Source organism: Haliotis rufescens, unplaced genomic scaffold (genome assembly GCF_023055435.1).
Source record: "Haliotis rufescens isolate VD_foot unplaced genomic scaffold, xgHalRufe1.0.p SCAF_1, whole genome shotgun sequence".
Taxonomy (NCBI): domain Eukaryota; kingdom Metazoa; phylum Mollusca; class Gastropoda; order Lepetellida; family Haliotidae; genus Haliotis; species Haliotis rufescens.
The window spans coordinates 90,181,549-90,207,598 of NW_025963779.1; the positions used below are offsets into that span (position 1 = coordinate 90,181,549).

Below are 26,050 nucleotides of genomic sequence, written 5' to 3' on the forward strand. Positions count from 1 at the left end.
GTTTGGAACTCGGAACAAAACGCCGTGTCTCACAAAATGAAGGCTGATTAAGGGGGACTTTTGCTCGGCCCTAGTTATTTCTATGTTAATGAGCAGTTGAGTTACTGAGTTCGCCAACCCGCCTTCTTGTCGAGAGAGGTTGTGAGGAGAGAGGCTAGTACTACACGGCGGAAATCATCCAATAGCATCTACACCTCACAGGTGAATAACAAATGACACGTGCCCATTAAACGTCGGGCGAGTCCATTCCGGCTTAGGGGATGTCGTGGCATCTTCGTTTCGTTCAACGTGCGGGCTTTGCACTTGCGTTATTTAAATATCTTAAAAGTTTCGTTTTCAATTTATAATACATAAATGGATTTATTTTATTCAATAACTTAAAACAAGAAATATCAGTTTAAAACTTTTCAAACTTGTCAACTTATTTCAGTCAGTGCCATTATTCAAGAAATCGAATTTATTTTCAACTTGGTTTAAAACTATAAATAAAAGCAGCCATAGAAAAAATAACACCCGCCCAGTCGAGCATGAATCAGGCAGGTGAAGTTACCCTACCACCCTCGATGGTTAACAATAGACTCGCTCATCAAATAGCATCCTTTGTAGCAGATTCTGATTCAAGTAGCGGGGCTATAACAAGCCACGACTAATTTGATGTCAGCTGATCTCACGGTAGCTCTCACAACAGCTTGTTCATTTCATCCTCAGACAGAGTCGAGACACCCGAGGCACAATTGAAAACGCCCCGTAAAATTGAAAACACCCGTTTTCGACAAGTGTACCGGATAACATGGACCTGAGCGATCCCAGTCGCCACCACGGAAGTAAGTACATATACATGTTCATTAGAAAAATGGCCTCTTATTCCTAAATTTGGCATTGCCATTTCAAAACTATTTTTTCTTATCTCAGGCAAACATTTATTTGGTCAATTTGAAAACATCTTGTCGTGAAAATGATAAAACCTATTCCTAGGGGATTTTACTCATTTTAATAATTCTTATTCGTTTGAATTTTTACCTAAATAATTTCCGATTTTATTCTAGTCATTTGACATGCATTCGTTTTATTTTTTTCATAACATAAAATTGGTTATTATTATACATGAAATTACGCAGAACCGGTATTCATAATTATTTTATTCAGTGATATATTGTAAATTGTTTGAAACATATTGTATCAGTATTCTTCTCAAATGTCAGGAACCACAACTTAAAGTTCCTTGGCACTGCAAAATATTTAATTTTATTTTCAATCGTTCACCCTGCGTAACTGATTATAAATTATGTGTGTATTCGCAGAGTTCTATTTTCTCCCGTTGTTTAGATATTTGTGTATAGTACATTCATGCACCGATGACTTAGCGTTACAAATGACACACAGACATAACGATAAGATTGTGGTAAACACGGAAGCCTTATTGAGTAGAATATAAGCACAAATGGGTTTCTATACGTATTTGGGCACACCACTGCCGCGCCCTAGGCGGGATAATCTTGTCACCTGTATTTCTTTATGTTTGACTCAACTCCAAAATTATTTTTTCTAAAGTGAAACATTATATTTCAGAATAACAGAGTCGTGGTAAATCGAAATTAAACCAAACTTTGAAATGTGGTTGGTTAAGTGGGCATATATTTCGATAGAACACATATTCAAGCATGACGCAAAACAATTCCACCTGATATACTCTCATCTCTAGCTTGTGACGTGTTGGTTTTCATATGTCACATTGAGATACTCATATTATCGTATAATATAAGTAATAAGTAATCAAACAGATTCAAAACTATTGTTTAAATTCTAAAAGTATCAAATGTTGAATATAACAGAAAATTATCGACATTTGAGTTTTAGTTCACATCAGGATATAGGGTTTACTTACATAGAAATAAATACATAATTAAACTGATGTTGCTAATATTACATGCCTAGTGTTAAGTAAGAACACAGCAATATAACTACTCTCCACTTACTCCGAGTCACGTCTACGTCACAGCGCAGAATTATGAGATAACTTACTTTGACAGCTTAATGCACAACATCACGGACCTTAAAATATGTTATTTTCCTCGACCACATTATTGTGGTAATGGGATCTTATCTGAACGACCGTTTTTATCAAATCAGAAAAGGAAAACATGATACGACAAAGGGGATCCACTTGACTTGTGCGGTTGATCAAATTACGGAAAATATGTTGTATCGTTTAGATTAAATGTATAAAATAACAATAACAGATAAGAATATGTCGATGAAAGAAAGAAAAAAATGTTAATTCGTGAACAAAAACTATGGGGCCCCCACCGTCTCCATCCTCATGTGCATCTGACGGTCCACGTGATAATATATGTACAAACAGGATCCAGGCGAGGGTTTCGTGGTAGTTTAAGTAATACAAGCTTTTAAAAAAACAACCAAAATTCGTTTATCGTTTTATGACTTTTAATGGCGACGGTATTCATTCACTGAATATTTAAACTTGGATGTCGTATGTGATGTTGCATGTCGGGTCCGGGTGAACTGTATGCATCTTTCAGTTCCTGGTGTTGACTCACCTATTGTTTCATATTAAAGTAAGATTAATTATATTGTTATCTAAGTGTTGAGACGTAAAAATCAAAGACTATATGTTATTTCGACAAATACTAGTTTGTGAACAGAACACAAATTAAATCAATAGCGTTTACAGTGATGAATGTTTAAATGCTAATAAATCAGTATCTTGATACATCGTTGTTAGAAATATAGCAATTTAAGTTTTTATTATTAATTACTATTGATTTATTTGTATGCAATGCGATTGTTAAATAATTTAAAACATTAAAACACTAATGAATGAAACTATGAAACATGAGAGTGGCTACTTGAATTAAACCGTAACATGAATAAGGGGAAAGTGTATGTATAAACTAGTTTTAGTCATGTGACACTGACACAAGTGTTTTGGATAAATGACATTTACCCAAATGAGCAAATGTTATAAGATCCTATCGTAAAAAAAAACCCAATTTATTAAATGCCTTTTTGGTGTGAAGAATTAATAAGTAATTTATTATGACAGTGGGAAAAGGGCTAAATCTCCCAAATCTGACCTAAACCACAAGACTAACCATGTGATTTCCTATTTCATACACTAACCGCCATGGCTCTCTATAATTGCCCATTAAGACAAGATACCACATTGTCAAGTTATCTAGTCATCTGCATATCGCAGATTAACAGTTTCCTCGCATATGTTGGCGACAGGTCATTCTTCTGAATGGGCAGCAAAACGCTAACAGCCCTCACAAAGAGAAATGATATAAAGGTTGATCGTTATTGATAGGAATATGGTTGGGGGATATGGTAGTATTGTTTGACGATGTGACGCCAACCTGCTTTATATCTGTTGAAACTTGGCTTAAAGATAAAATCTGTCACTAATTGAGTCCCATATTGAGGGATTTCGTCACACCGTCGGTTGGTAAAATGCCTGGAGTTAGGACGGCAACGATAAGGTTTTAATCAAAAGTCGAAATCGAAGCAATATGAAACTGTACAATTTTATCAGATAAGTATTGGTATATATTAATGTGATGAGAGGAGAATGTTGACATCATGCCATCCGTTTTAGCATCCTCATCAGTGATAAGACCGTTGAATTAGTGATAAAACAGAATACTAATTTATAATACCTCAAACAGCTGTTGGAAAAATCCTGATTACAACCTTTTAGTGATCCCTGCTGTGTAGTCTAGCTTCATAAAGTTTTATGATTTTTCTCAGCAAAAAAAAATAAGCATATGCTTGCACAACAAAATGAAGACACGTGTTTAGCTAAAGAACATTCAATTAAACTACAGACTAGAAATTTGTGCTGATCGCTATCGTTTTTTAAAATGGTGTATGTAAAATATACAAATTTTATTAAAGCATGATATGTTGTCATAGATGAGATGTTGCGAATAAATAACGCATTGTCACAAATTGATATTTGCCTTAATGAAGAAAATGTAAGGTGTTATCGTTGTATTAATATGCCAAGTTATTTCAGCTATCCACTTTCAATTACACCGTAATGTCGTGGACGTATTACAGTTATCGGAATACGCTCTCCAGGTTTTGAACACTCTGTCTGAGGGTACCGAGGGGATGTGTGGGCGTGAGAATATCAATTCTTTTTTTAACCTTTTTTAAATGCCATCATTTTCCGTTGGTAGGCGAGGAGTGATTCGGCAATGATTCTTGGATTTGTCGATTACTTTTTTCAACTCCTTTCCCCGCGTGGGGATTCTGGGCCAGGTTCCATCGAGCTGACTGGCGGGGTGGGGAGATTCAGCTTGGGGTGATGGCTGCTCATGCGATCAGTCACTGGAATATTTCTGACGGCAGACTGTTACATTCACTCACTCACTTTTGCCTCATTTCCTCGTCTTGTCCACGAAATACTGGTGTGAACACAGAATAACTGGTCATGTGAGAAATCATGGACAAACACCAGTGTCTTTAAAACCAATATTTAATTCTTAACGTAAACGCATCAAAAGCATTTGCCGTATAAATCTATCTACATGCTGTATATCTATTGACGTTTAGTGGCTACAGTGCCATGCACCACAGCGTGTCAAATACACTGTGTCATGCACTACAGCGTGTCAAATACAGTGTCATGCACTACAGCGTGTCAAATACAGTGTGTCAAGCAGTACAGTGTGTCATGCACTTCAATGTGTCGTGAACTTCAGTGTGTCAATACAACGTGTCATGCACTTTAGTGTGTCATCTGTCATGCACTCGTGTGTCAATACATTGTGTCATGCACTACAATGTGTCGTGAACCTCAGTGTGTCAATACAGCGTGTCATGCACTTTAGTGTGTCATGTGTCATGCAATAGTGTGTCAATACAGTGTGTCATGCACTTCAGTTTCTCATACACTATGGTGTGTCATGCACTATGGTGTGTCATGCGCTACACTGTGTCATGCACTAGTGTGTCAATACAGTGTGTCATGCACTTCAGTGTGTCATGCACTATGGTGTGTCATGCGCAACACTGTGTCATGCAAAAGTGTGTCAATACAGTGTGTCATGCACTTCAGTGTGTCATTCACTATGGTGTGTCATGCGCTATACTGTGTCATGCAATACAGTGTGTCAATACAGTGTGTCATGCACTATGGTGTGCCATGCGCTACACTGTGTCATGCAATAGTGTGTCAATACAGTGTGTCATGCACTTCAGTGTGTCATTCACTATGGTGTGTCATGCGCTATACTGTGTCATGCAATACAGTGTGTCATGCTCTATGGTGTGTCATGCGCTACACTATGTCATGCAATAGTGTGTCAATACAGTGTGCCATGCACTTCAGTGTGTCATGCACTATGGTGTGTCATGCAATAGTGTGTCAAAACAGTGTGTCATGCACTTCAGTGTGTCATGCACTATGGTGTGTCATGCGCTACACTGTATCATGCAATAGTGTGTCAATACAGTGTGTCATGCACTTCAGTGTGTCATGCACTATGGTGTGTCATGCGCTACACTGTGTCATGCAAGAGTGTGTCAATACAGTGTGTCATGCACTTCAGTGTGTCATGCACTATTCCAGCTTCATTTTAGATATTACGACGGTTTGTAAATGATCGTGTCTGCGTCATCAAACCAGTGGTTGACAGCATGAGCCATGTCCCACGTCTCGGGGCACGAGGACACACATATTTGTTGTGAATGAGTGAGTATGTTTTTACGCCACTTTCAGCAATATGTCCAGGCGGGGACACCTGATGTAGGCTTCACACTTTGCACCCATGTGGGAATCGAACCCAGGGCCTTCGGCGTGACGAGCAAACGCTTTAACCACTAGGCTACCCATATTTGTAACCATCCTATAATCATAGGTAGGTCCTTGCGACAAGCAGTGTTTGTTTCATGCTTAACGCCGGACTCAGGAATATTCAAGCGAATTTGACGGCGACCTGTAGAGACAAACTAGTGATTGATATTATGAGCAACGTCCTACGCCGTCGGGGTACGATGCCACGCAGTTACTTACTCTGACCCGAGTTCCCTCCTGGGGCGGCATGTCGTAAACCTACGGTGCGAAACACCAGGGTTGAGTTCCAACAGTGATCCACCTGCTTCTGTTATCGGCGTGGTAGTGCCTCTGTTCTGCTGAAAGAACCTAGAGATGCAGTACATAGAGCAACTCGTCGATAAGTCCTCATTCACCAGGTGCACATCAGATTAAGGTTTGGTCTGGTTGATTATATAGATTAATTTTTAATCGAATGTATGACTATTGTTCTGTTTCAAGGCTGCAGTGACTGTCCAGCACAAACTTAATGCAGGTGTCCCGCTATCAAATTTAAAGTAGCAGCTTGGATTTCAGAAATCAACAGCTGGTTGCATATCCATACAAACATGACTTTGCTGCCATGTCACTTTAAACGTTTACCCGACATAAGTTGATATTGAATTCTAGCAAAAACCAACGTCACCATGTAGGCAAATAATTGTTTCAAAATGTTTATAAATGTAAATGAAAAATAATCTATAACATTACCCATGTCTGATTGTTTTGTTAAAAAAACGTAATGTTTTAAAACAAATAGGACACATGATATAAAAGACATCCCTGTTATAAGTGCAACTGAGGTATGCGGTGGCTCGCTGGACAAACCTGGTGAGATGCGCGGTGCTGTATTCGTGTGACATGTCCGTAACGATCAGCTCATGCAATCAGGGAATTTTCCGTGATTGAAAACTATATAAGACATCACCCACATGTAGTTGATATCTTCATCTCATCGTGTCCATGTACCCCGTTAACCCTATAAGCACTACATCAACTGATGTACCCGCCATCTTGATTATATCGCCTCTGACTCTTCTTGAAATGGTTATTAATTAGTCATATAATAACACACCATCTGGATCGCTGATGGAAGAAGATTTTTCTTTAGACATTAGTCCGCGACACAAATTATTTTAGCATTGCATATGCGGATGTGACAATCACTGCAAAATGAAAAAAAACACAAGGTAACCTTTAAGTCAACTTGTTACGTTAAGGTGTTATGAATTGGTCTGTTAATTAACCTAATTGGGGGAAATTAGTTTATTTTTCTTCCCATGCCGCCGTCTGATGCCTCAACCCTTGAAGTGTGTGCTCAGAGAATTCCAATGATTTTGTCGTCAACTGTGCCTCAAGTGCACCCGGGAGAGCGACAGCACAACGATTCCCGACTTCGCCCGTTTCGCGACTGTTAACGTATTTGACAGCAGGGCTAGTCGCGGCCCAAGGGAGCACCAATCACTCCGGTTGAGAAGCATTTCGCTGTGCTTTGAGGCAATGAATAATGATATCAGTTAACTTTATTAAAGCATCATCGAGCAGAACACATTTAAGTCGTTAGTCGAGGAATAGGGAAAGGCAATTAGCGAGCAGTGAGAGAAAAGCTTAAAATAGCAATGGCGCGCGTTGTACGTCTTGTGCGATAGGGACAAGAAATAGACCTCACTTGCTACCGCAGCTGCTACAAGCTTGGAAATGACACTTGAAGTCCTTTTGAGTCCTCCTCAGTCAAGCCCTACGACAAGGCTTCCCCTATTGCCATAAATTAAATATAAAAAGCCAGAAGGGACGGGGGTGAATAGTGCTCGGACCAAATGCAATAAAGGTCATGGAAACGAGATGATTCAATTTACTGTCCCTCATCATTTGATTTAGCCCCTTCTCAAGTCCCTATCATACCCTAATCACAGAGTGTCGGACGGGACCTGAAAAACCTCGGCCGTTTTTGATAAGATAGAAATATATTTGACTGCGGTGTGGGAAAATGGGTGGAAATCTTGTTTTTGTGGCTGGTCGAGAGATTTCATAACAATCTTATCAGCGCCTGTGAGGAAAAATTACATCAAGCTCCTATCGCTGGACCATAATTCTGATCTAATGTCATTGCGAGCTGATTTATCTGCAAATACGGCGATGCGCAATTGACGCGAAATTCGACAACTCAATATCACTTCAGACGGACACGTTAATCCCGTGGGATTACGTTTTATCTCGCGAGAACGATGTCGGTGAAAAATGAGCGCTCTTTCAAACTTGTGACAATTTGCTCATGCCATTTTGCTGCTAGTTTGTCTCTCCACCGCTAATGCATCTCCAGCAAATCGCTCCTAGGAAATTAAAAGCCACCTTTCTCTATTGCTTTTGTAAGAAATTCAATCCGGAATTATTTTGGAAACAGCTTACATAACGCAAAGTTTTAAGAAGAACTTTTCAGACACGAATTAGTATTGAGCGATATTGATATGCAGCTGTCTCTCGTATATCCACTTAGGAACTTTGATTTGACTTAAAGTATTCTAGTAATCCTGTTGGTACATCGATCTTTCTGTTGTTACTTGGGAGACAACAAGCATAACTTTTAGCTTTCCTTCCCCTGCACATAATGTAGGAATCGACTAAGAATGTAGTGTGTCACCGGGTGTACATGACGTTACTTAACCCATACCCATACATATGTTTTGTCACAATTATTTATCGGTATCGCGAGATAGTGCATATTTACGCATTTAAATTAGTGGTTGATAGCCAGATTGTATATTGAGAGCATGGGGAAATAGTTCATATGTTACTTAAAGTAACGATTGTGCTCATTGGAACTCTTTGTTACATATCCTTGTATCATTAAGTGATTTCAATACATAGTTAATCCAGTAAGAGGACTTTGTAAATGGACCACTTCGCTAAATGTTATGGGTTTTTTTTAAAAAGAAATATGTTGATAACTGAATGATAAAACTTCAGTATAGTACATCTGTCTATCCCATGTTACTCCAAATTATCCTCGTATAGATCTAAAACTTAACAACTATACCGGTTATCTTAATCTTTGACATTTCATGTATATAACACGTACATAACTTTCAACATTAACATACATCGTAGATGTAGCCCCCTCTTTTGATAATTATACAGTTCGAAAATATAAAACTAAAATTAGATCCATTAAGTTTGATTAATGTGTTTCGTATAATGTCTTGCTGGGTCAAAACACATACCACAGTCAGGATAGAAGTGAGAGATGGTATGAGTCACGCCATACGATCCTCCCCATTATCCTCTCGTCCCCTCCCTTATCTCATCAACTTCGTCGACTGTGGAGACAGTGTACTTCATGACAGTCAACCACATACCAAGGTAGTCCCTGCATTAGCATTCATAGTAAGGATGCGCTATATTCAACACTGTCCGCTTTGATGCTTTGTTAAAACGCTCTACCTTCAGTCGTACGGAGGAGATCAAACGGTTATTTCGTTATTCAGTGTCGCGTATTTGTGTAAAATTCTGTAAAAGGGGGCAAGTGAGGTATTACTATCCTGTATACGATGTACGTTTCATCAAGGGGCAAAAGGCAACGACAGAGTGTATCTCCCTGGCCCAGACCTCGCTCTGTCAACAGGCCTGGCTTGAACAGCCGTCGTTATATGTCCGGCGCGTTCTTGATTTCAATTACATTAAAGGGGGAATCATCGGCTGATTGTGTGACAATAGGATCGGGGGAGATTAGTGCCCAATCTTACTTTTACTGCCATGTCTAATTCCATTATCCTTGCATGGGGAGCGGGATGAATAAAACTGCTCGACGGGACAGTTAATTCAATCAACACACAAGATCGTTGTTGTATACGGGTTTGTTATGAGCTCTATAGCAAATAAGACGAAATCGAGTTGCGAGGGGAAGAAAAGGATAATAAATGGTAGGGGTGTGTTCTTAATAGAGCTAAACTTTTCAACCCTTTCATGTGGTGAACTAGGATACCTTGTCAATTCCCAGGTACAAGTTCGAGCCTAGGTACTGTGCTTTTCATCGGATCCGTGACTTGACATTTGACAGTCGAGCGCGACTAGACCGTATTTCACAAGCCGGAGAATAAACAGCCTTGCTCATCTCTTGAATTAGAAATGAACAGAGCACAAGGGATGAAACTCATGCTAATTTTAGTTTTCAATTTGGCTTCAGAGATCACTCTCGTTTGATGTTTCCCCACGGTCGTGCCTGATGCGATCCGAGCTAGATAAACCTGACTAAAGCATTTGAAAATTACAACCCAAAGACCACACGGCTTATCCCCTCATATGAATATACACACACACAAACATGTTTGGAAAACCTATTTGACTTTAATCAAGACATTTCAAAGAGGAAATCTCACCTCTGATATGAACAAGTTACATTACACAAACAAATATTCGCCAAAGAAGCAAATACGCCGTGACAATGTTGCTTATTGTTCGCAATTGCCGATGTTATTAGCAATCTTGCAGGTCGCATTTTACACCTCCCACCCAGTCCCCTTCAAAAGAGAAACATGACAATAGAGGCTTATCAGACAAGCAAACATTTTCTTTAGCGAAATAAATTAAATTTTCAAGTGACCACTGGTCGATGCTATACAAAGTGACCGCAGAAAGACGAAAACAGTAATTTCAAAAGGAAAATACAGGTGTGTTCGATATGTTGCTGAACCTAACATTTGTCAAACAATCACGTCAATTTCATGCCGATTGCATGTCAATATCGGAGTAAAAAGCCTATCATGGGACAAGAGGGAGATTGGAACACCTGCGTCAAACTGGGACTATCATCATATCACTTGCAGTCTGCTACCACCAGTAACGTTGTTCAAACCAAGAAATATTTTTAACCAGTTTATTAGGATTTTTTATAAATCTGGAAGTACTTGAAACTCTTTTGGTGGCAGTTGTCACAGCACGTACTTAATCAAATAAGTTAAGTTCAAAACATGTCAGTTTTCTGCTATAAAAAAGTCACATGAAATATGATTATTTTCTCATTTCAAAGATTTAAAAACTCCTTGATTTACACTGAAATGAATTTCCTTAGGATATATAAACGGACCAATATATTAGTTCACCGATAGATGTACGACCGTTTTTCGATAATTTACAATTTCAAACAATATCTATATTATGATCAATAACTTTTTCAAATTTATTTTGCAAAAATCACGCTTTGTTCCCACATTTTCTAGCCGTTAGGTTGGTGTAAAACATACTTAATTGGTGGATCTCATAGCGCAGGAAGCTCAACATCATTTCAAGCGGGCCACAATAAACACATCATCTCATTGCATGAGGTTTTTGTCAAACATGTACTGTAACCGTCGGAGGTCATAGGCCCCCGAAGTCGCTGTTGAGCGCGCTGGATTTTATTTCAAAGCCACATTGATAATGTCATCGTTATAAAAACGATCACTAAAATGTTAAGATCATTCCAATATTGAAAATATTTTATCTATGTATGTGAGAATGTGTTGTTAAACCTTTCCGAAGTGTGTTTTTAAAGGCAGACCTAATATATTACTAAACAATATACCGTCACTTTTTATAGAAACAAAAGACTTTTTTACGGATTCGCTTCCTGAAAAATATAGACATTTCTTGCTCGTCATGTGCACAATGACGTAACATTACATTACAAGGTTTCATCATTCAAGGCCTCTGTAAAGCTTTCAAAACGTTTTTAAGACATGAACAATTCACTTGCCTTTGCATGTGTTTGTGCCGGGTGCCTTCATTTCGCGAACGTATGGTATCGTCACTTTGTAAACTGATTCACACATGTTCATTATAAAGTCAGAATCGTACGATGGACTCTCTTTTAGCGGAGATTTGTTATGAATATGGAATGGGTTTTGTCGCTTATTACCATCACTAGTTTTCTTCCTTACAGCGTTCCTTGAAGCGTGTTAGTGATTGTTGTGCCTCTTTTATTCAGAGATGACGCACTTTCAAAACACATCAATATAATCATCCAACTCATCTCAAAAACATCCTCATCGTAATTATTACATGGAGATATTAGCTGCGCACATGCACATATTATTTTCAGACAGATGTGTAAATCAGTCGGCATATTTCACCGCCGAAAGCATGTAAACCGATCTCTAAACACGTGTGGCCTGGGTAACCGCCATCTTGTTTCGGGGTAATCATGCTGAAAAACAAAATTGCGACAACATTTGTTTCAAATATTGATGAGCGCGATTAGTCGATCGCAAAATGCCCTGAATAGCAATTCCCTATCTTGCCCTCAGCCCGTTATCGCTCGAATCAAACGATTTCAAAGATTAATTGCTGGCCCAATCTTCACCGACGGGCCTATTAGGAAACAAGGTGATCCCAAACACCGGAAATGATAGGTTCTTTTCATCGAGTTCCCCTAACGACAACTTCCAATGAACAAATGGCGATTTTTCTCGTAACGCGTGCATGGAGCACGCGCTCTTTTGCCGCGACCTTTCGTCGTGAGCACATGGCATTTGTCCTCGCGTTTTGCTCTTGCTTGTACCCGTTTGTTGCAAGAACACAAGTCTCTTTTCATGAAAATTTAATTTTTCGATCAAGAAACGCCAAATTGCAGGTGAGCTGATGAAAGGTGTGTGTATCTAGGCTCGCTAAACGAGCATTTTCGATCCCATTTTACTAATTACTTTAGGTCACCTGGTTTGATCTCCAGCGGAGAACGCAATTGAAGAATGACGGTAATGAAGTCTTGAAAGCAGACGGAAATTATATATTGTAATGAGCCAATCCGAAAAGCATAAGCCGATTCATTCCTTATCTGTTAGTAATCTCTTATCTGGTTTGTGCAATCGCTGTTAGTGACAAGTGATTTGAATTCGAATCGCGTGACGTCATTCAATAACGTTTCCTTCAAACAACATGGAGCAAACGCGTAATAACAAAGATTAATATTATCAAGGTATTCTACGTTATTGTAATCTGTGTAACAGTGTCATTTTTAATTTCGAAATGTTCCGATTTCATCGTCTTGGTCTGATCCGTTTTATATTTGTTTTGTTTCTTTACATCCCTAGACGTGTTGTCATAAAGTATAATTATATATCACACCCTTGACTACCTGACGTAGGCTGCTCTTGAAGCTAAAAAACATATGAAAACTGAGAAAAGTAGTCTTATCTGAAATGTTCAAAATTGAAATTGAAACCGTGAAAATAGCTTTTCGTCTACACACTTAAACAGTGTTTTTAAATTTAGCGTATTTGGATTGGAATGTTAGACAGAATGTTTTAGGTGTATTTCAACAAGTGCAAGACAAACAACACAAGACACGGAACCATCACTTTCCGGAATTGGATCCAAGTAAATTGATCCCTTTCAAGCATTTTCAAAACCTAGTCCATCACAAGGGTAATTTATTGAACGCTGTCAGGGATGTTTTCTCTGTTATAATGGTGTTTGATAAATACCCTATATATCTCAAGAAATTGAAAATTATTTTCGGATAAAAAGGAAAGTTTGAAGCCAATTGTTAAGGAAAAGAAGAGAAGTGATACAAATATATTGCTCTCACAAGCAATCTGACACCTTTTTGGGGCGATGCCAACAATGAATTTGATATGGACGTAATATATGAGCAAATGCTGAACAGCTATTTCTCGCCTTTTGCTTCTTATTCGAGTTTTAGCACTTTCTGAGGTCGCGATTTCACACGTCACTTTGGCACTTTCCACAAGCGAACATAAAATCGATTTTGCGTGAAATTGACAATTCGAAGTTGGTGAAAAAGTTTCAGAAAGTGATCTAACAACTAGCCCCTTTGACAGAATTAATGACTCCGGCTTGGAGGACCGTATGAGTCGAGGCACCTACTACTTGACAACGTAGAGCTGGGCTGTGGCGGTTTTTTATTTTCAAAAACAGTACAGAACTTCAGAAGTACTTGTCATTTATATGGAATCAAGATTTGATTTTTTATTACAAAGTGGCTTTATCAAAATCTGGCTTTTCTTGCAATTATAGAGAAAATATCACTTTTGCTGAAATTTACTGCTCTTTCCAAAAGCAGAGGCTCCAGAAATGGTAAATTTGATTTCAATTGGAGTTGGCCCGAAAGTTAACTAATTATGTCGATCAATTTCAAACTGCATCAATCGTTATTTAGAAACGGATGTCAATTTTATTCTGGTCAATTCTAAATCGGTGTCAGTTAACACGACCCATGTCAAGATTGTAGTAAGTTAATATTTTATAGTATTATTGAATAAACTTTATTGAATAAAACTAAACACACGATGAAATCGTATGTAAATTAGTTAAAACCATAGATAAATAATTATTATGACCTTATGTAATGTCTGATGTATATGAAGTCATGACACATTGCAGTGTTTTATCACAAAATGTTCTTTTCCACAAATTCTAATTTCTACAATCATTTATAAGATTATATGACAAACATAAACGCACTGTATCCGCATATAGACATTGTTGGTATATGTTATTTACATTCAGTAAGTATATATGTCCTAGTTATGGTTTAATAATAAGCTAATTCATTACTTTAAAAGGTAAGGTGCTGTTCTGAAATAAGAGAAAATATAATGTTATACATAGCACATAAATACACTATAAAATGAATACCAATATATAAAGTATCGTACTGTCATCCAGACAGAATAGCTGAACGAATCGTTCTACTTTATCAAAGAAATTGTGGCGTACAAACCTGCTGAAAACTGGTGCATTATATTAAGCCCCGATTAGGCAGTTTAAATAAGTGCTTCTTTGAAAACAATAACAAATGTTTCCGGATGTCATTGTTGTAAAAAAAAAGATTACATGTTTTCATAATATTTTTGTTTTCTTCTTTATATTACATAAATATTGAAACTGAAATGTGCTATATTCTCATTCCTGACTCTGAAGGTACCACACGCAAATAACAATTCGTTTTAGCTTCTTGGTGACACATGTACGCTTTTTGATAGGTAGGTATGCTACAATATTCCTTTGCGCCGTACTTGTTGATCCTCTGGATCAAAGTTGTCTTGCCTAATGTATATCCTATTTCCTTTCCAGCACTGAGTCCCGATCTGTCCCCCCGCATCTCTCCCCAGGGGTCCCCCGTGACGGTATGCGCTACAAAATCCCCCTCCCCCATGCTCAGCCACTCTATCGACATTTCTGTGGCTTCCCCTGGGTCGGGCCGAAGCTGCTCTCCAAGTCCCGGGGGTGGCCCGGCCAAGAAGCCCTGCCCTGGGCTACTGTGTGTTGTGTGTGGGGACACCTCTAGCGGCAAACACTATGGCATTCTGGCATGCAATGGCTGCAGTGGATTTTTCAAGAGAAGTGTTCGAAGAAAACTAATATACAGGTATGCACGCAACGATGTCAAAATAAAATTGACTGAACTACAAATAGTTTCAAAGCACTTCAATAAATTAGAAAATAATGTCGTTTTTATGAACACTATTGATATACACCATACTAACCACAATTTAAAATAATTAAGTACAAATCTAATGACACTTAGATAAGCTATTGTAGCAAGCTTAGCAACAAAAACTATTTCGCAAAGGCGAGGCAAACCTGTCACTGTCATGCACAAATGAATGTTTAAATCGGGGCATTGAAAGTTAGATGCTTCAATTCAATATTTTTGTCTGTACATTTAAACCAGCATTCGTTGTTTTATGGTACTGTCTTCTGTAGGTTCCAGGTATTTATGGTTTTATGGTACTGTCTGCTGTAGGTGCAGGTATTCATGGTTCTATGGTACTGTCTGCTGTAGGTGCAGGTATTCATGGTTTATGGTACTGTCTGCTGTAGGTGCAGGTATTCATGGTTCTATGGTACTGTCTGCTGTAGGTGCAGGTATTCATGGTTTATGGTACTGTCTGCTGTAGGTGCAGGTATTCATGGTTCTATGGTACTGTCTGCTGTAGGTGCAGGTATTCATGGTTCTATGGTACTGTTTGCTGTAGGTGCAGGTATTCATGGTTCTATGGTACTGTCTGCTGTAGGTGCAGGTATTCATGGTTTATGGTACTGTTTGCTGTAGGTGCAGGTATTCATGGTTCTATGGTACTGTCTGCTGTAGGGGCAGGTATTCATGGTTTATGGTACTGTCTGCTGTAGGGGCAGGTATTCATGGTTTATGGTACTGTTTGCTGCAGGTGCCAGGCAGGGACGGGTCTGTGTAACGTGGACAAGGCGCACCGGAACCAGTGCCAGGCGTGCCGCCTCAAGAAGTGTCTCACCATGGGGATGAACAAGGATGGTACGTATCTGTCTTACACTGTATAGTCGTCCCTCAGACGGGAATAGGCACCACCGGATGTCAAGGAACGTATGTATCTGTCATACACCATATAGTCGTCCCTCAGATGGGGAACGTGCACCACTGAATGTCAAGGATGACAACAGATTGGATCTCAAATCTTACAATTTAATCCTATGAACAGGACTCAACACTTCTGGGACATGACAAGTCTCAGTTTATCATGACTGACGCGGGGGCCAATTAAATTCACTGCGGCGAATAGGTTTAGATCCTATCTGTAGGCAGTGTCTATCACACAGCATTGCAAAGAAAAGTAAACTTTAAGTAAATCTGAGTCTAGCTTGCTATTTATTTAATTTCTAGATTTATGGAAGAAACTTACTGTGAAACAATGTATTCCAGTGGCAGTCAAGATTGTTTTGTAAGATACTGTTGTCAAAAGTATGACATATGTTGATATTAATTATACGACAAAGAATGGGCACACTCTCGTCTCTCCCTGAATCTTCCGGCCAACGCGAACATTTATGGCGTATTGATCTGATCACGTGACACCGATTAAACTTACAGTAACTTCAACTATCGTCTTTCTACTGGCGAACATCGTTCCTACGCCCGAAGGTAAACGCAATCAAGGGGAAATCACATTAGGAATTAATTTTATTTGCTACAAAACATTAAATCCCTCTTGAAGGAGATCTAATTTGTGACCTGGAGCGGCACGCGTGCAAGTCACGTGACGCGGGAAATTAAAAAGCAGAATCAAAATGATGGAATTACGGACTCATCGTAATGGAAAAATACAAAATAGTTTTACCAGAGCGTTTCCCGATTGTTGTCAATTATGATAATATTGCTAAATGTCAAGTGCTGTTATCGGTTTAATTCCTCGGAAGCGTTTTGTAGTCAGGGAATTTGTTCTCCGGTGAAATAATCCTCCAAATCAATGGCAGATGATAATTTGTCTTGGTATTTACATTGCGGCGTCGGTGTAAGTGCTCTTGCGATTTGCCATGATGACATGAAGTTTGTTATCTGATAACTTACCATTGTTAAAGTTTATGACAAAAGTTAATAATGATAAGACGTGTCATCTCACTAAAATACATCAGAGACCGTAGAATCTCCGAGTTATTCATATCTGATGGAAAGCAGTTGAAGTGTATTACCAAAATAAACATTATAGCATGCTGGGATTGCATCCCATTGTTGTACACTCTTGTGTTGAAGTGAAAAAAAATATAAAAGAAAGAAATTATTTGGTCTTTGAATTTGGCAATTAATTAAAATTGCAATCGATTACACCGCAGAAATATCCCCAAAAATTTATACATGTTCCCGTGATATTTTTATTAAAATTCTGTTGAAACCGCGACAAATGTGTGTAATTTTCTCTTGGAGATTTTGATGGACATAAAAATTACGGAACAAGGGAACAAACTAGTAAAACACTATTTTTTTTAAGATATGCAAGTTTTTCATAATCTTGTCATATCGGTTCTTGTTACATTCCTGTTAGGCTACACAGATAATATTGATGTTCCTAAAAGTTGTAAAAGTTTGTAAATTTGTTTTATATTACCCATGTGCACGTGAACGATAAGTCTGGTGTCGTGTGAAGAACGTGAATTCCATCGTGACGTATCTAGGTCACGTGTTACTGTAGGTCTTCCAGCCTTTGGGTATCGCTCGATGGCTTCCCTTAAGTACTGTGCTCGTTAAAGAGACTCCCATTGTTGTACTGCCACCGTCGACGATGTTGTCGCCATCACTTCTCCTCAATCTGAGTTCGTCTGTGTTGCAGCTGTACAGAATGAACGGCAGCCCCGCAATACAGCGCAGGTGCGCGAGGACCAGATAGATCGAGAACTGGAGCACCCCCTGGGGGCAAACAACGCCACGGTGTCCGCAACCCACCCCGCCTTTAGTCCCGGGGCGAACCACCGCTTTATGGCCAGTCTCATGACCGCGGAGACTTGCGCTAAACTCGAGCCAGAAGATTCAGGTAGAGACTATATTAAAATCAAAGAATAAACACGGTCATGTTTACGCAGATCATAACGGGAAAGGGGCAGTGTGGTAGCCTAGTGGTTAAAGTGTTCGCTCGTCACGCCGAAGACCCGGGTTCGATTCCCCAGATGGCTACAATGTTTGAAGCCCATTTCTGGTGTCCCCCGCCGTGTTTTTGCTGGAATATTGCTAAAAGCGGCGTAAAACAATACTCACTCACTCAGTCATAACGGAAAACTAGTTTTATGCAGGTCTGTGTCCACTCAAACGAGGGGCGGTATTGTCCCGAAGTTAAAAATAGTAGTGGTTTTAATAGTAGTAGTAGTAGTAGTAGTAGTAGTAGTAGTAGTAGTAGTAGTAGTAGTAGTCGATGTGGATACAAGGGTTTACTTGGGCCACACGATACCTTTCTCCGGCTCCGCAGTAACGCGTCAATTAAGGACATAGTTATCTCCCTTGGCCGGCTGCAGGCTCATCCTTTGAAATCCGCTGTGTTGGTCATCTGAAACACATGGGCTGTTCTGATTTCCCTTTTCAAAAAACATTCGCAGTTTCTTCTAATATATGTACATAAGACATGTAAGAGTAACTATTGCTGTTTGAGTACGTGAAACAACCTGATGTAGTTAACCAACCTGCTTGTGTATCACACATGTCATTTCTTCTCCAGCCATTCAAGAAGAAAATATCGATGTCACTAGCGTAGAGCAGGAGCGAGCGCCCCCTCAACAACCCCACATTTACCCAGAAATCACCCTATATCCGGCGGGGCAGGAAACCATCTACGAGTGCTCGGCACGACTTCTCTTTATGGCAGTCAAGTGGTCCAAGAACCTGCCTTCCTTTGCCAACCTCCCTTTCAGAGACCAGGTGAGGACTGTGTGATAATGTCCATCTTCCAGAGGCAAGGGAGTTAACTGACTGTAAAAGTCCAGTTTCCACCCCTGCCGAGCTAAGCTGGAATTTCTGGTTTCTATCGAAGCGTTACCAGTGGCTATTACGAGTTATGTCCCTTCCATGTCCCTCTTATTGACCAATCAGATTCCACTTCTCATATCGCTTGCATTTGCTTCAAACAAAATGGCGGCGCGCAGTCAAGAAGGTCATGATCGATAATCAAAATCTGTAATCGTTGTAATAAATTAGTTCTATTGGTCTCTTCCAGGTCATCCTTCTCGAAGAAGCCTGGAGTGAGTTGTTCCTTCTCTGTGCGATCCAGTGGTCAATGCCGATGGATGCGTGTCCACTCTTTGTGCTCCCTGACCACGCTCCCAACGCACAAAACGGAAAAATCTCTCCTTTCTCTGATATGCGCGTGCTTCAAGAGGTCATGGTCAGGTTCAAAGCCATCCAAGTCGACCCTGCAGAATTCGCCTGTCTCAAGGCCATCGTGCTCTTCAAACCAGGTAAGAATAACCCAACTTCATACCAATGCTCTGTTCATGTTTTATGTTGTTGTATCGACCTCTTACGTAATGCTTAAGTAATGATAATGGTTGCTTGATAACATTTAGCCTTCGGTCGTTCCAGTACGCGAACCATTTCATTACGATGTGATGAAAATTAATAATTGCACCTCAACGTCAATGTACAAATACCCTTTATTGAATAACTTTGCATAGGAATAAGCGCAAATACACCACTGTATGTGTTCTTTGTCTTAGGTTAACAAATACTTTTTTTATTGGAAGCAAGGACTTATCTCATTTCATGACGCGAAAATGCCTTTACTTATACGGAGTTATCTCCCTTTAGACACGCGCAGCTTGAAGGACCCGCCCCAGGTCGAGAACCTTCAGGACCAGGCTCAGGTCATGCTTGGCCAGCACATCCGGGCACAGCATCCAACACAACCCTGCAGGTACGATCAGGTCATCTTCCAAGTCTCAAAGTCACATGTCTATCTTGATGCTACGACATTCGTAACTCCTATACTTTAATATCGACTTATCACCGTAGTAACCTATTGTATACTTAACAGAGGCTTGCCTCTGTCGTAATTCCTATACTTTAACATAGACTTAGCAGAGTCGTGACTTCAATACTTTAACATAAACTTACCACAGATATAACTCTTCTATGATCTGACATGGACATGACACGGTTGCAGTGCTGAGGTCGACTTGTGAACCACGGTCACAGGGTGCGCGTCAGTTGAGCCATTTCACCTAATAAAATACAAAGCGTCGATCACTCGGGGCTGAAGTAAACATCGATTTATGAGGATAATTCCATCCGACCAACAGTTTGTTGCACAGGAAAAACTTTTTATTCAAATATTTGTCACGTTCTGTCAGTGAAGTTAATTTGGAATATTTTCTTTCAGATTTGGCCGTCTGCTGCTTCTCCTCCCAACGCTGAGATACGTTCCGTCAGACCGGATCGAGAGGCTGTTTTTTGGCAGAACTATCGGCAACACACCAATGGAGAAACTGCTTTGTGATATGTTTAAGAGTTGAAGTGTTCATAAAATTTTCAAAGACATTCGCTGGCCCACGTGGTTAGTCAGTTAAATCACGTGATCTCGATCATTTTGAAGGATATGAAGTTCTTGCAGCAGTAGTTACTTCCCTTTGGTAACACAGTCACAGTCGGATTTATACAACATTCTTCAGAATACTTTGAATTTTTGCACAGTATTTTTGTATGAAAGACGTCTTATCGCTATCCTCTTCGACTACACATTTCCCACATCTATAAATGCAAAACAATGAACCCACCCATCTCTTTAAGAATGTACATAACTTCACATGGAACATCCGATTCTATTCATGAGTATCATTGTATATTATATTTATATTACGGGCACCTGTGCAATATCTCACATTTTGTGACAAATTACGTGCTTTATGTAACTTAGAATTTTCATATACAAAACATTCTCTTGTACACAGAAAACCAAAAGAAGTCGAGTAGCTCACCACAGAGACCCTGTAAATAGTTTATTGTATATAGCTTGCATATATATCATATTGGTGTTATTTACACATTTATCCCATTATCTAGTGCTCAGTAGTCTTCAACACGAATCGTCTTCCTGCAATGTACATACGTCACTCTATTTATTATCCAATCAATTTCATGTGACTGTCTTGTGATGCTTAATCGTGTTTATCGTGTACATATAAATATAGTCATATATTGCATTGAAATAGATATGTGTATATAAGTCCCATAACTGTTCATTGTGTATCTTGTGAGACACAAATAAACCGTTCATTCGTCACAAACTACGTTTTCTTTCAGTACTGAATGTTTATAGTTTCAAGAACCATCATTTCTTCGTTCCGGAAGTGACGTCAGTACCCCGATCTCTCCTATTACTACGTTAGCACAATATTCCTCTCGCTCAACAGAGTAATTTGATTGGACGGCTATATTTAGCGTCGTTTTATTCAATGCAGACTCAAAAGAAGACTATGGTAGCATCCAGGGTATATATCCTAATAGAGTGGAGGTATAATAACCTTGGTCACCGAGGATGGGACCTAAGTCCAGTCATTCACGCTGGGGTGGGACCGTGGGTAGTCTGGTGGTGAAAGTGTTCGCGTCAATGTTGTATTACGCCGCTGTCAGCAATATTCCAGCTACATCACGGCGGCATATAGAGAATCGATTCTGGACCAGGCAAACCGGTGATTGAAAGCATCAGCAGCGTCCTACGCCATCAGGGTTGATGACGTTGGGTCAGACACGTGGCAGCCGGAGTCTGTCCAACCGATCTTCATATTCGTCGGCTCTCACCATGATATTGTTCGACCTGTTCTGATCCGGACTCCCGACACGAGACGCGCCCACTCCCACATGCTTTACTTCATATGTGAAGCTCATACGTGCTGAAAGTACAGCAACAGCAGCAGCAAAGATGTAATGTTCAACACCAGGTGTTATCGATACCAATCTGTTCAGAAATACTTTACAAGAGGAAACCTTGTTAGAATTTGATCACTGATAGTGAAATTTGCACAGGCATTTAATATTTGACTCTTTTCAAACAGAAATCGTTAGGAATACCTTTGTCCCCTGATGTGACCTGTATAGGCAGCTCCGGCCGAGGAAGTGTTTTAACTAAAGCAACAGCTTTTAATCTTGGGCCATAGAAAGACTTTCATCGTAATATACAGTGGCATCTTTGTTGAATACTGAAAGTGCACATGCGGACATCATGTAAATAGTAATCCCGTCATCGTCATCGTGAAGGGTGTCCCCATGGTAGGGTGTCCCCGTGGTACGGTGTCCCTGTGGTAGGGTGTCCCCATGGTACGGTGTCCCTGTGGTAGGGTGTCCCCGTGGTAGCGTGTCCCCGTGGTAAGGTGTCCCCGTGGTACGGTGTCCCTGTGGTAGGGTGTCCCCGTGGTACGGTGTCCCCGTTGTAGGGTGTCCCCCTGGTACGGTGTCCCCGTGGTAAGGTGTCCCTGTGGCACGGTGTCCCTGTGGTAGGATGTCCCCGTGGTAGGGTGTCCCCGTTGAAGGGGGTTCCCCTGGTACGGTGTCCCCGTGGTAAGGTGTCCCCGTGGTAATATACAGTAGCATCTTTGTTGAATACTGAAAGTGCACATGCGGACATCATGTAAATAGTAATCCCGTCATCGTGAGACCACCACAAAGTCTATCCTCGTGGGAAGGTGTCCCCGTTGTAAGCTGCCCCCTTGGTACGGTGTCCCCGTTGAAGGGTGTCCCCATGGTAGGCTGCCCCTTGGTACGGTGTCCCCGTGGTAGGGTGTCCCCATGGTACGGTGTCCCTGTGGTAGGGTGTCCCCGTGGTAGGGTGTCCCCGTGGTAAGGTGTCCCCGTGGTACGGTGTCCCTGTGGTAGGGTGTCCCCGTGGTACGGTGTCCCCGTTGAAGGGTGTCCCCCTGGTACGGTGTCCCCGTGGTAAGGTGTCCCTGTGGTACGGTGTCCCTGTGGTAGGATGTCCCCGTGGTAGGGTGTCCCCGTTGAAGGGTGTCCCCCTGGTACGGTGTCCCCGTGGTAAGGTGTCCCCGTGGTACGGTGTCCCTGTGGTAGGGTGTCCCCGTGGTACGGTGTCCCCCTTGAAGGGTGTCCCCCTGGGACGGTGTCCCCGTGGTAAGGTGTCCCCGTGGTACGGTGTCCCCGTGGTAGGGTGTCCCCGTGGTAGGGTGTCCCCCTTGAAGGGTGTCCCCGCGGTACGGTGTCCCTGTTGAAGGGTGTCCCCCTGGTACGGTGTCCCCCTGGTAGGTGTCCCCCTGACACGGTGTCCCCGTGGTACGGTGCCCCCGTGGTAGGGTGTCCCCGTTGAAGGGTGTCCTCCTGGTACGGTGTCCCTGAGGTAGGGTGTCCCTGTTGAAGGGTGTCCCCGTTCTAGGGTGTCCCCGTTGAAGGGTGTCCCCCTGGTACGGTGTCCCTGTGGTAGGGTGTCCCCGTGGTGGGGTGTTCCAGTTGAAGGGTGTCCCCCGTGGTACGGTGTCCCCGTCCTAAGGTGTCCCCGTGGTACGGTGTCCCCGTTCAAGGTTGTTCCCGTTCTAGGGTGTCCCTGTGGTACGGTGTCCCTGTTCTAGGGTGTTCCCGTTCTAGGGTGCCCCCGTGGTACGGTGTCCCCGTTCTAGGGTGTTCTCGGTCTAGGGTGTCCCCGTTCTAGGGTGTTCCCGTTCTAGGGTGTCCCCGTGGTACGGTTTTCCCGTTCTAGGGTGTCCCCGTTCTAGGGTGTTTCCGTTCTAGGGTGTCCCCGTGGTACGGTTTTCCCGTTCTAGGGTGTTCCCGTTCTAGGGTGTCCCGGTGGTAAGATGTCCTCGTGGTAGGATGTCTCCACATGTACTAACCCATATGTACTGCCATACATGTACTAACACATGTCCTGACACATATGTACTGCCATACATGTACTAACACATGTCCTGACACATATGTACTGACACATATATACTGATACATATATATTGACACATGTACTGACACATCTGTACTGCATGACATATATGTCAGTACATCTGTGTCAGTACATCTGTGTCAGTACATATGTGTCAGTACATCTGTGTCAGTACATATGTGTCAGTACATATGTGTCAGTACATCTGTGTCAGTACATCTGTGTCAGTACATCTGTGTCAGTACATATGTGTCAGTACATATGTGTCAGTACAATTGTGTCAGTACATCTGTGTCAGTACATCTCTTCGTACATCTGTGTCAGTACATCTGTACCAGTACATCTGTGTCAGTACATCTGTGTCAGTACATATGTGTCAGTACATCTGTGTCAGTACATCTGTGTCAGTACATCTGTGTCAGTACATCTGTGTCAGTACATATGTCTCAGTACATATGTGTCAGTACATCTGTGTCAATACATATGTGTCAGTACATATGTGTCAGTACATATGTGTCAGTACATATGTGTCAGTACATCTGTGTAAGTACATCTGTGTCAGTACATATGTGCCAGTACATATGTGTCAGTACATCTCTGTCAGTACATCTCTGTCAGTACATCTCTGTCAGTACATCTCTTCGTACATCTGTGTCAGTACATCTGTGTCAGTACATCTCTTCGTACATCTGTGTCAGTACATCTGTGACAATACATCTGTGTCAGTACACATGTGTCAGTACATCTGCGTCAGTACATATGTTTCAGTACATATGTGTCAGTACATATGTGTCAGTACACATGTGTCAGTACATCTGTGTCAGTACATCTGTGTCAGTACATCTGTGTCAGTACATCTGTGTCAGTACATCTGTGCCAGTACATATGTGTCAGTACATATGTGTCAGTACATCTGTGTCAGTACATCTGTGTCAGTACATTTGTGACAGTACATATTTGAAGTACATGTGTTAGTACATCTGTGTCAGTACATCTGTGTCAGTACATCTCTTCGTACATCTGTGTCAGTACATCTGTGTCAGTACATCTGTGTCAGTACATCTGTGTCAGTACATATGTGTCAGTACATATGTGTCAGTTCATCTGTGTCAGTACATATGTGTCAGTTCACATGTGTTAGTAAATTTGTGTCAGGACATATGTGGCAGTACATATGTGTCAGTACATATGTGTCAGTACATCTATGTCAGTACATCTGTGTCAGTACATATGTGTCAGTACATCTCTTCGTACATATGTGGCAGTACATATGTGTGAGTACATCTGTGTGAGTACATCTGTGACAGTACATCTGTGTCAGTACATCTGTGTCAGTACATATGTGTCAGTACATATGTGTCAGTACATATGTGTCAGTACATCTGTGTCAGTACATCTATGTCAGTACACCTGTGGCAGTACATATGTGTCAGTACATATGTGGAAGTACATCTATAACAGTACATCTGTGTCAGTACATATGTGTCAGTACATCTGTGTCAGTACATCTGTCGCAGTACATATGTGTCAGTACATATGTGTCAATATATCTGTGGCAGTAAATCTATGTCAGTACATTTGTGTCAGTACACATATATCAGTACACCTGTGTCAGTACACATGTGGCAATACACCTATGGCAGTACATATGTGTCAGTACATCTATGTCAGTACATCTGTGTCAGTACAAAAGTGTCAGTACATCTGTGTCATTACATCTGTGGCAGTACACATGTGTCAGTACATCTGTGTCAGTACATCTGTGGCAGTACATTTGTGGCAGTACACTTGTGTCAGTACATATGTGTCAGTACATGTGTTAGCACATATGTGTCAGTACATATGTGTCAGTATATATGTGTTAGTACATTTGTGTCACTACATATGTGTGAATACATGTGTCAGTATATATGTGTCAGTATATATGTGTTAATATATATGTGTCAGTACATATGTGTTAGTACATATGTGTAAGTACATATGTGTTATTACATATGTGTCAGTACATCTGTGTCAGTACATCTGTGTCAGTACACATATGTGTCAGTACATATGTGTCAGTACATATGTGAAAGTGCATCTGTCAGTACATCTGTGTCAGTAC

The 26,050-nt window shown here is 40.8% G+C and overlaps 1 protein-coding gene across 2 annotated transcripts; it reads left to right on the top strand.

Annotated features, from left to right (window-relative positions):
- Window positions 1-611: 611 nt before the first annotated feature.
- On the top strand, window positions 612-21,339 carry LOC124134184 (photoreceptor-specific nuclear receptor-like). Of its 2 annotated transcripts, XM_046498892.2 has the most exons (8): window positions 612-824; window positions 14,906-15,200; window positions 16,003-16,106; window positions 17,914-18,114; window positions 18,790-18,989; window positions 19,285-19,525; window positions 19,875-19,980; window positions 20,446-21,339. In XM_046498892.2, the coding sequence occupies exons 1-8, from the start codon at window positions 791-793 to the stop codon at window positions 20,576-20,578; spliced, it is 1,314 nt and encodes a 437-aa protein (XP_046354848.1). In that variant the 5' UTR covers window positions 612-790; the 3' UTR covers window positions 20,579-21,339. The 2 variants fall into 2 exon arrangements, with proteins under 2 accessions (XP_046354848.1, XP_046354849.1); XM_046498893.2 differs by lacking the exon at window positions 17,914-18,114.
- The last annotated feature ends 4,711 nt before the right edge of the window (window positions 21,340-26,050 follow it).